Source organism: Callospermophilus lateralis, chromosome 2, assembly GCF_048772815.1.
Source record: "Callospermophilus lateralis isolate mCalLat2 chromosome 2, mCalLat2.hap1, whole genome shotgun sequence".
NCBI classification, from domain to species: Eukaryota; Metazoa; Chordata; class Mammalia; order Rodentia; family Sciuridae; genus Callospermophilus; species Callospermophilus lateralis.
Window position 1 is genome coordinate 159,290,465 of NC_135306.1, and position 12,126 is coordinate 159,302,590.

The window sequence follows — 12,126 nt, forward strand, 5'->3', positions numbered from 1 at the left end:
AAACTGTTAATCAAGTATGTTTCTACTGCCCTGCCCCCAAGTTAGACACCAACTGTATACCCTAAATTGCTTAAGGGGATTTCACATTATATAAAATTAATAAAAAATGGAGTAGTTGTATATATGCAACATTGTGTACAGAGGGGAGATATTAAATAGTATTTGTCTTCCTTTACCTCTTTTTTTTTTTTGTCCCCTACTTTTTAAAATTTCAAACTTTACTGCTGTTTGAAATGATAATTCCAGTTTTCACATTGTTATTGGAAAACCATATCTAATAAAGGTTTTAGTTACTCCCATGAACAGAATGACAATTCTCATTTGGGGTTTTGTTTCAAGAAGATGTATTGTCATGTCTTTGAGAACAAGTTTTATTGTCTCTCATTAATTGGTTCCAAATTAATCTCCATTATTTATTTATTTATAGTTATACACAGGCACAATATCTTTGTATATTGTTGTGCTGAGGATCGAACCTAGGTCTCACACGTGAGAGGCTAGCGCTCTACCGCTGAGCCACAACCCCAGCCCCACCATTGTAGACTTTAACTCCAAATTATACCTTATAATTAAACTACTTAAATAATGTTCAAATGACAGCTTTTAATGAATCCAATATATACCTCAATTTTCATGATTTCCTTAAACAATATCAAATTATAGTTTGTTACAGATCATATGTCTTAATATGTTTGAGTTTCTACATGGGAATGCAACTCTTGTAAGTAGTTATACATAGACACCCTCCCACCCCAACCTGCCCTGCACTGGGCATTTGAACCCAGAGGTGCAATTGCAATGGAACTACATCCTCAGCCCTCTTTTGAGACAGGTCTTACTAAATTGCTGAGGCTGGCCTCAAACTTAAAATCCTTCTTCCTTAGACTCCTACCTCCCTGGGATTATAAGCATGCTCCACCATGCCCAGCTATAAATTTGTTTTGACATATTAAGATAGTGACTGCTGTATTTTGCTCTAGAAGAGACTAGACTATAGGAGGGGCCAAACCAGAGCCTCATAGCTATATGCCGCTATTCAGCCCAAATATACCCTCTTCCTGAAGCAAGCACGAAGAAAAAGGCATTAAGAATTACCATAACATACTGTAATACCAGCTACTGTGGCAGTAGGATCACAAGTTTGAGAGGAACCTCAGCCACTTTAGCAAGATTCTATCTCAAAATATAAATTGATGGGTGTGCTGGCACACACCTATAATCCCAGCAAGGTCAAGGTGTAAAGATATCAAATTCAAGGCCAGTCTCAACAAATTGGTGAGGCCGTATGCAACTTAGTAAGGCCAAATCTCAAAAAATAGAGCTGGGGATATAGCTCAGTGGTAAAGCACCCCTGGGTTCAATCCTCAGTACCAAAAAAATAAGAGCTGGTATTGCAGCTCCATGGTAAAGCTCCCTTGGTACCACCAAGTGGGAGTGGTATTTCATGAATTTAATGAAAGTTATGTCTTCAGTAAGAACACATGACTTAAGCATAACAGTCATTCCATACTTACAAAATGAATCACCTAAGTTACATCAAACTGCTATAAGATTTGTCCGTTCTGATATAATGTAAATTTTTGGCAAAGATAACCTGAGGTTATTTACCATCAGTGTTTCTACTGAATTCCAGTCCAGCTTCTACTCTTAGATTGGCTACCCTTGCAATACCAATACTTGGGCTTCATGGTTTTTTTTTTTTGTTTTTTTTTTTTAAAGGTTACATGTTCACTTACATGTCAAGTATCTTGGAATACTTTAATCTTTTTCAGAAAAGGAGAAATTGTTATCTAAATAAGTTACATCTTGAAGCTAGAAAAAGTTCTTCTTGCAAGAACATTAGTTCTTTTTTCTGTGTGTGGTAGTAGGGATTGAACCTATATTAACAGTAGAAATCCCTCATTTTAGCACTATGAGAGGAATTAATATCTTAGAGTAATTTTTTTTCTGGGATTATCATCACCCCCTACCACATTTTTAAAGTACAGGTTAGTTCATCTTTATATAGTACGATTCTGCTTCCATGCATATACTGAAGTTTGTCAGCTATACTCAATATTTGAAGCTTACATTTTAAATGCTTCCTATCAAAACCTTTTTAAAGTGTCTTTTAAAAGACTGGCCAGATTAGCCAAATTTTGTACAAACGTGTAACAAGAGACTCCACTACTGGGGTGGGGTTATGGCTTAGCAGTAGAGCACTTGTCTAGCATGTGCAAGGCAATGAGTTCAATCCTCAGCACCACATAAAAATAAATAAATAAATGTCCAACTGCAAGTATAAAAATAGAGACTCCACTATGTATAATGCACCCCAAAACAGAACAACAACAGAAAACCTGGCCAAACAATAAAAAGAATAAACTTCCTCAACTTGATAAAGATATCTACCAAAAACCCAAAGTTAATATGCTTAATGGTAATAATTGTTCCTAGTCAGGAACAAGACAAGGATGATCACTTTTACCACTAGTACTCAACATTACAAATCAAGTTCTAGGCAAGGCAATTAAACAAGAAAAGGAAGTAAAGAGAATCCAGGTTGAAAAAGTAAAAATATATTCACAAGATGATATGATAGAAAATTCTAAGAAATAACATGCACAAAATGATTTTAAGATTGCAAGATACAAGGTTAGTAATATACAAAAATTAGTTGTTTTTCTAAACAGCACTATGCTAAAACTAAAATTCCACTTACGAGTAAATACAACAAAACAGGGTAAAACTGAAATAACTATATAAGTGGAAGATAACATGAACGCTGCAACATAGCACAAATTGATCTACAGATACAGTTTTATCCATATGAGATTTCAACTATCTTTTTACCCCCTGCCCAGCAACTTACAAGCTTATCAAAATTCTTGGGGAAAACTATACACATAAATCTTAATGGTTCTTTATTAGGTAGTGGTTTCTTAAACTTGTATCCAAAGCACATATTTAAGGAAAAAAATAATTGGGCTTCATCAATATTGTGGTTGTATTTTTTGTTGTTGTTTTGCATGGTACTTAAAATAGAACTGAGGGACTTGCACATACTAGGCAAGGGCTCTACCACTGAGCCACAACCCCAGCACTCAAAAAGACATATTTATTTATTTTGGTACTAGGGATTGAACTCAGGGGCACTCAACCACTGAATAACATCCCCGCCTGTATTTTGTATTTTATTTAGAGACAGGGTCTCACTGAGTTGCTTAGCGCCTTGTTGCTGAGGCTGGCTTTGAACTCCTGCTTTAGCCTCCCAAGCCACTGAGGTTACAGGCATGCACCACCACACCCAGCCACAATGTGTAAAAACTTTTGCAGAGGGTCCTAATTTCAATCCCCAACACTGGAAAATAAGTAAATAAATAAAGGGTGGGGTGGGGTGGGGATAAAGATGGATAATTACAAGTACTGGCAAGGATGTGGAGAAATTAGAATCTTTACATGTAAAATGCTCATCTGTTGTGTTTGGCAGTTTCTCAAAAGGTTGTAAACAGTTTTACCATATGACTCTGCAATTGTATTCCTAAGTACATATACCAAGAGAAATAAAATACGTCCATAATACTTGCACAGAAATGTCATAGAGGCTGGGTGTGATATTGTCTCTCTGAAATAGAACGGGGGGGGGTGTATGCAGAGATGTGCTTCAGTAATATCCAAAGTGTATTCCTAAGAGCCAAAAAGAAAAAAATCTTACATGCAGAAGGCCCTTGGTTCAATCTCCAGCACTACACACACACACACACACAAAAAGGTAGAAACAATTCAAATATCCATCAGTTGATAAATGTTAGATTCATGCAATCAACTGTTAGCAAAAAGGAATGAAGAGCAAATCACATGCAATCCCAGCAATCTGGAATGGGGAAGCAGGAGGATCCCAAATTTAAGGCCAGCCTGGGCAATTTAGTGACCTTGTCTCAAGGATTGAGGATGCTGCTCACTGGTAGAGCACCATGGGTTATATCCCCAACACAAAAATAAAGAACTATAATGGGGTGGGACTATAGATCAGTGGCAGAGCACTTGCCTAGCATATATCAGGTCCTAGTTTGTTAAGAGGCATACCTTTGGGATCTTCAGGGCGTTTGAAGTTTTAAAAGTTATAAAATTATATTCCAGAGAGTATGGTGGTGCATGCCTGTTATCCCAGATATTTGGGAGACTACATGTGTGAGACCAGCTTTGGAAATCTAGTGAGACCGTCTCAAAATAAAAAGGGCTGAAGATGGCAGAGCATCACAAATTTGAGATTGGCTTTAGCAACTTAGGGAGACCCTGCTTCTTAAAAGTATGTTCTAATTAAACTCTAACAAATGGAATGTAAATACGAATTTTCCTTTCTGTGTGAAAGCTAAGAAAATTATCTTCAATCTACAAACCCAGGATTTTCTCTTCTTTTTTGAGACACTGTGTTATCCAGGCTGGCGTCAAACGATTCTTCTATCTCACCCTCCCAGTTCACTGAGATTACAGGTGTATGCCACCAAATATGGCACAAACCAAAGACTCAACCCTGTATCCATGAGCCCTATGAAAAGTACAGTTGTTCAGTATATTTTTTTTCAGAGGTTTCATCAGAATCTCAAAGGAGTTGTCAAAGTACTTAAGAACCACTGCTATAGGAGCTGGGATTGTGGCTCAGTGGTACAGCGCTTGCCTAGCACATGCGAGGCCCTAGGTTTGATCCTCAGCACCACATTAAAGAAATAATTAATTAAAACAAAGATATTGTGTCCAACTATAACTAAAAAAACCAAATTTTTTTTTTTTTAAAAAAGAACCACTGCTGTAAACAATGAAGTGGAAAAAGACATTTATTGAGCACTAAAAAACATCTGAGAGGCACTGTGCTTTCTATCTACATTACCATAAACCCTCCCAGCAATATTGTTAAATGGGTGGCAAGTGACACATCTGTAGCTACAGTTCCTAATTGAGACAGACAAAACACTGGTTTGGGGTGAGGTGGTACTCTCCTATAATCCCAGAGTTCTGGGAGGCTTAGGAAGGAGGATTGCAAGTTTGAGGCTAGCCTCAGCAATTTATTGAGACTGTATTGTTTTGAAATGGATTCTGGGGATAGAACTCATTATATCAGGACATAATAAGCTATGTTCCCAGTGCTTTATTTTTCGGTACTGGGAACTGAATACAGCTACCACACATGAAACGACTTATTTGTACCCATTAACTTCATCACTGAGCTACATTCTCAGCCCTTTTGGTTTTTTTTTTTTTTTTTTAATTTTTATTTATTTATTTAAGAGAGAGGAGAGAGAGAGAATTTTTTTAATATTTATTTTTTAGTTATCCGGAGGATACAACATCTTTGTTTTGTATGTGGTGCTGAGGATCGAACCCGGGCCGCACGCATGCCAGGCAAGCGCGCTACCGCTTGAGCCACATCCTCAGCCCCAGCCCTTTTGGTTTTGAGATAGGTTGCCCTAAATTGCTGAGGGTCTCAAAAAATTGCTATCTGGTCTTGAAATCCTGCTGCTTCAGCCTCTGGTATAGCTGGGATTACAAGTGTGCACCACTACCCACAGAACCTCTTATCCTTCAGCTGAGCTTTGCTTAAAAGGGAATCAATCTATCCATTTATTTTTTTTGGTATTGGGAATTGAACCCAGGAGTGCTTTACCACTGAGTCATATCCCAGCTCTTTTTATTTCAGATGTACATGGACACATGTGGTGCTGAGGATAGAATTCAGTGTCTCACCACTGGGCAAGTGTTCTACCACTGAGCGACAACCCAGCCTTATTTTTGAGACAGGGTCTCACTAAGTTGCTTAGGACCTCATGAAGTTACTTGGGCTGGCCTCAAATTTGCAACCATCCTGCCCCAGCCTCTCCAGTCACTAGGATTACAGGTGTGAGCCAAGGGCTCCATTAACTTGTAAATGAGCAAAATCCTCTAGCATCAAAATCCTCTAGCAGCTTTTTTTTTTTTTTTTTTTTTTTTTTTTTGGTGCAGGGGGCTGAATTCAGGGGTATTCCACCACTGAGCTATATCCCAAGCCCTATTTTGTATTTTATTTTAGAGACAGGGTCTCACTGAGTTGCTTTACTTTTGACGAGAATGGCTTTGAACTGGCGATTCTCCTGTCTCAGCCTCCCCAGTGGCTGCGATTACATTTTTCATACAAGAACCTAAAAAGTAATCAGAAATATTTTAAATTCCTAAAGAATGTGTTAAAGCTTAAAAAAAATCCTATTTTCCTTCTAAGAGCGTTTGGGTGCAAATTATGCATGTTTGCCTTGGTTAAGGTACACCTAACCTAACTGCAACCCCAGAGTACAGATATGCACCAAAGCACTAACTGTCTTGAGGGCTGGCTATATTTTAACATATTTTTGACTTATCCCCCTGTCTATTCCATAATCATCTGAAATGCAAGAAACTAAACATTATCCTACTCTCTCCGTTTAAGTACCCAAATCTGTTCAAGCAAGCCGGTATCCTCACAATCGATTCTACACCTGGCTTGCCTCATTTAGCAAATATTGAGTCTACACACTTTATTTCATTTTTACTCAGGATGGTTTCCCAAGCAAATAATATTTACTCAATACCTCCTGAAATTACTAGTATTTCCAATGACTTAGAAAAGGAATGGATGAGAGCTACCACACATGAAACGACTTATTTGTATCCATTAACAGGTTTAGGGGACCCGATTGAATACTTTCCCGCACCCCTTTGACTTTTTCAGTTATCAACATACAAAAGGGAAATAAGATTCAAAAGAGCGTAGCGACACCAATTCAGTTGACTTCAAACTTTGAGCCAAAAGTAAAAAAATGAATAAATGCTTCCAGTCTCCCGGAGGAATCTTAGACTACCACCACTCTGGTGCCAAACTCCGCGGGAGTTTCCGGCGCAGAAGGCTCACCCTCCCACCGCACGGTGATGCCCCCGGCGACTGGAGAAGCGCAGGCAGGCCTGGAAGCCAGTCACAGGCACACATCAGGTCTCGGGTAAACGGCCTTTGCCCAAGACCAAGGGCCTCAGTCAGCATTGAGAGCCCCCGGGGAGCGGGCAGGTCTCCCATCCTGTCTTATGCTTCCCCTCCTCTTCCCTCCCAATGGTACAGCATTCGGCAAGTGCTAGGCAAAGCTCATCTGTTCTCCAGAATTCATTCCAACAAGCCCACCGGGAAATCCCAATCCGCCTCTTCGCCCCTGTGGGGAAAATGGCGCCCGTCACCCTTTCTCCCTCCCAGGTAATCACAAGGACCAACCTCCCTCCCTTGCTACAAAATGGCGTCTCCCGCTGGAGCCCCGGAATCCGCATAATTAACTTGTCAGTGAAGTGGTGTTGGTCTGGGATGAGCGGTTCTGCCAACCAGTAAGACACAGAAACTTTGATTCAGCACTTTGCGCGAGCCACTCAGGCGCTGGCTGGAAGACCAACCTCGATGACGTCCCAAGTTGGGGCGTGCCTAAGGGGGCGATTCCCTTCTGGTAGGTTAAATTTGGTCCAATTAAAAGCAGGGAATGTCCAGTGAGTGACGTAATACCTGCCCAATGGAGGCTGGGGGCGGGCCTCAGACACGCTATGCGGGTTGCGGGGCCTGGGGGCCGGGCGGCTGTTTCCTGTCCTGGTGCATGGTGGTCGGACGAAGGAATTGTTGGAAAATTTTCTCGGAGGTTCGTATATAAATGTGTTTTTACCCAGTGTGCATTATTCTCCGCCCGGCCGCCGCCCTCAGCGCGGCGGCGCGGGCCCGCTTGGGCCCGGGCTCCGGCTCCCACTGCTCAACCCCGGCCGCAGGCCTTGTTGATCCTACGGCCGCCTCGGTAGCTGCGCCTGGGCAGAAGCGGAGTTTATTAATAACCCGCAGCCGCCACTCTGGGCGGCGGAGCTTTTCTAGCTGAGAACGCAACCCCCCCTTGTCCCAGCGTGCCGCGCCCCGCCTGTTCCCCTCAGGGGACCGCCGAGGGGAGGGAGAGTGAGAGGAGAGGGTGGAGTCCTCGGGAACCTGGCGGCGTTTCTCGGCCTGACCTCGGCGCAGAGTCCCCAGGCGCGCCGGGGCGAATCTCCTCGGCTGCTACGGGTCCACGGTTCACACGAGGGCCCAGCAGGGGCGCCTGCGGCCCGGCTGGCCGTGGGCCCGCTCGGGACCCTGCTTGCGGATAGCATCCAGAATTTCCTCCCACTCGGATCGCGGAGAGATTTCTTGTTTTCTTCACTTGCTTTATTATTAATTTTTAAAGGACTTATGAATCCTAACACCGAGTTATAGAAATTTGTAACTTATCATTCTCTCTTTCCCCGGTTTTGACTAAAGAGTGAACAAATCATTATAACATCTTGTAATATTTTATCGTTTTGAGTTCATTTTTGTTCCCTCCTCTTTTGATTTTTAAAAACTATCCCCCACATTATAACGCTTTTTAAAGGGCACCGTTGTCGGCACATTATTTGAAGTTAGTTTCTGCCTTTGCTATGGAAGAGTATAAATTAGCTGCATAGTTAAGTGGGGATGTAATGAAAAATTGTAGATTTTAAGATTGTGGTCGTTTTTGTCCTTAATTTTGCCAGAAAATGACGTGAAATCAGTGTAATACTATTTTATTTTTTTAAAAGTAAGTACATAGTTTATTGTTTAAGAAATTTGACGAAATCACCCCCAAATACCAGTAAGATGCATAAATAGTTTTATCCTGGCATATTTTGACTATACTGTTTATACTAAATTGGTTATCTAAAAATGACACCTCCCCCCATTAAAAAAAAAAAAACAACTATTGATACGATGCACATGCCTTACCTTCCACAAATTAAAGTATAATTAGCTGAGTTTTATTATATTCAATTTGTACACTTCTTTTACTTAAAATATCAATCCCATTTATGTATCACCACAATTTTTTAAACATGCTCATCACTCTAAAAAGAAACTATGATTCCCCGCTTCCTCTCATCACCCCAGATTATGCCTATTCTGGTCATTTCACGTAAATGCAATCATAGAGGAAGTGATCTTTTGTGACTGGCTTAGCATAGTATTTGCCAGAATGTTATAACGTGTATTAGTACTTTATTTCTTTTTTATTGCCAAATGGACACAGTCAATTTTATTCACTCATCTGTTGATGGATATATGGGTTGTTTCCATTTTTTGGCTATTATGGATAATGCTTCTGGGAACATTTGGGTGCAGATTTTTCTATGGACATGGGGTTCAGGTGGGGAGTGTTATTGTTTTGCAGTGCTGGGAATCCAAACCAGGGTCTTATGTATTCTAGGCAGGTAGGTACTTGACCACCAAAATACATCTGTAGTCTTCTTTAAAAATTTTTGAGAAGGGCCTCACTAAGTTGCCCAGACTGGCCTCAAACTTGTGATCCCCCTGCCTTATCCACCTTTGTAGCTGGGATTACAACCATACCACTATACTGCGTTTGGAGATAGGTGTTTATTTCTCTTGGGTACATGTACTATAAGTTGTCTCATATGATAACTGTATGCTCAACCTTTTATGGAACTGTCAAACTGTTTTCCAAACTGGCTGTACCATTTAGATTTTTACCAGCGAGGTATAAGGGTCCCAACTTCTCTACATCCTTGCCACTACTTGTTATTATACCCATCCTGGTAGATATGAAGCGGCACATATTGTGGGTTTGATTTGCATTTCTCTGAATGCTAATGATATTGAGCATTTTTTCCATGTCTCTTATTGGCCAGTTGTATGTCTTTGAAGAAATCTACTTGGATCCTTTCCCCCATTTAAATTTTTTTTTTTTTTTTTTTTTGGCCTCTTTATTTATTAAAAAAAATTTTTTTTTTTTTTGTACTACATTCACAGTCCTTTTCATTTTTTATTTGGGAGGCATTTAATCACAAAGCCACATTCACAGTCCTTTTTATTTTTTATTTTCAGAGAGGGTCTCACCAAGTTTTTGTAGCCTTGCTAAATTGCTGAAGCTGGTTTTGAAATTGCCATCCTCCTACTTCAGTCTCCTAAGCCACTGACTGGTATTACCGGTGTCCACCACCATGCCCAGCTTCTTTTCATTATTGAGTTGTAAAGTTCTTTGTGTACTCTAAATAGAAATTCCTTATCAGATACATGATTTACAGAGTAACCTAAACCTTTGCTAAGCATTGGGATATTGCTTAAAGATTCATTGTATTCTTCATAGAAAGATGACCTGGCTGGAGTGGAAAAAAGTAATTTATTACTTTAGCTGTTATTCATTGTTTACAGTGTGTGTGTGTGTGTGTGTGTGTGTGTGTATGTATATAGATAGATAGATGTGTGTGTATATATATAATGATGTGTGTATGTATGTATATGTGTGTATGTATGTATATATATATACATACACACACACACACATATGTATATATATATATATATATATAATGATCATTTGAGAAGAACTTTATCAGTCCTGATTTCATTACTTAGCTTTGAGGTTTTATATAGTGTTTTAGAGTTTTGGTAGGGGGTAGTGGTTAAATCTGAAGTTTTACCCAGTTCTGAATCTTTTTGCTCCTGGCTTTATTTCAGGACATAATGATTCCCCACCTCCATATTGGTGATTTACCCACTCTACTACTGAGCTACATCCCTAGCACTTTTTATTTTATTTTGAGACAGAGTCTTACTTAATTGCCCAGGCTAGCCTTGAATTTGTGATCCTCCTGCCTCAGCCTCCCAAATTGCTGGGATTACAGGATCACTGCCACCACTCCTGACTAGAAAAAAAATTTTTTTGAAAACAGTGAATACCTTTCTTCACACTTTCTCATAAAACTAATCATATTTTAAAACTGCAGTGACAACTCTACCCTGTGGAAATATATATTCATTAAAATGTAGACACAGATATATCCTTCCTGTCTATATTTCTTGGACTTAATATTCCATTTCCACTTATGTATACCACTTCACTGGCTAGGCACTGAATTATGTGATTAAGTGTTTTATATATGTACATAAACTTATAATCCTCACTACAAACCTACTACTGTTGTTACAGTTACTACTTTGCAGGTGAACCAGCTGAACATTAGAATTACTTGTCCACTGTAAGCTGAGACATGATCCTGTGACTGGCTCAGAAGCCCATTCTCTCAACTGAAATTCTCAATAACCTACAAGATTTTAATAAGCTACCAAATGCCCTCCTCTTTAACTTCTAAAATATATCTGTTGACCCTAGAATAATAGTATTTTGAAATCTGTACATAAAATAACACACATAGCGTTATTTATATACATCTTTTTAAAAAATATTTATTTTTTAGGTGTAGATGGACACAAAATAGTACCTTTATTTTTATGTGGTGCTGAGGATCAAACCCGAGTCCCGCCTGTACTAGGCCAGCACTCTACCACTGAGCCACATATACGTCTTTAATAATAAATGCATTTGGGTGGGGATGTGGCTCAAGCGATAGCATGCTCGCCTGGCATGCGCGGGGTGCTGGGTTCGATCCTCAGCACCACATAAAAATAAAATAAAGATGTTGTGCCCACCAAAAACTAAAAAATAAATATTAAAAATTCTCTTTTTTTAAAAAAATAATAAATGCGTTTGGCTCTATAGACTCAGTTTTGAAAATACAGAAATTCATTATATAGTATGGGTATAATGATCATAAGAAATTAGAATCATTTAAATTCATGGCACTTTATAAACAATACATACACACAGCAGCATACCATACAAAGTGAGACAATGAAAGAAAAGGAATAAAGATCTAATCTTTAATCTTGCCTTAGGCTATAACTAGCTATAACTACTTACAACTTGTATTTCTTTTTTTTTTTTTAATATATATGTTTTTTTAGTTGTAGTTGGACACAATACCTTTATTTTTTTAATGTGGTGCTGAAGATCAAACTCAGGGCCTTGCACGTGCAAGGCAAGCTCTCTACCACTGAGCCACAACCCAGCCCCACAACTTGTATTTCTTTGTTCATCCTATATTTAGAAAGCATATATTATGTGTCAGGCATTCTCCTAAGAACTAGGAATTCAATGATGAACCAATAGACAAGAAATCCTGATATCATACAACTGAAGTGTTTGATTACAAATTCTCTAAGAGGCAAGAAGTAGATCAAGAGAGTGCTATGACAGAGAATAAGGGATGTTGTTAAAA

General features: G+C 39.3%; 1 protein-coding gene across 8 annotated transcripts in view; it reads left to right on the plus strand.

Moving 5' to 3' along the window:
* Positions 1–7,570: 7,570 nt before the first annotated feature.
* The window catches only part of Znf143 (zinc finger protein 143), a 62,662-nt gene continuing 58,106 nt past the window's right edge, over positions 7,571–12,126 (plus strand). For 4 of the 8 annotated variants that reach the window (XM_076846855.1, XM_076846864.1, XM_076846863.1 and 1 more), the window contains exon 1: positions 7,577–7,652. In XM_076846855.1, the coding sequence (XP_076702970.1) occupies positions 7,611–7,652 (42 nt within the window). In that variant the 5' untranslated portion in view covers positions 7,577–7,610. Of the gene's footprint in view, positions 7,653–8,508; positions 8,592–12,126 lie in introns of those variants that run through there. The other 4 variants (XM_076846858.1, XM_076846862.1, XM_076846859.1 and 1 more) reach the window with 3 other exon arrangements.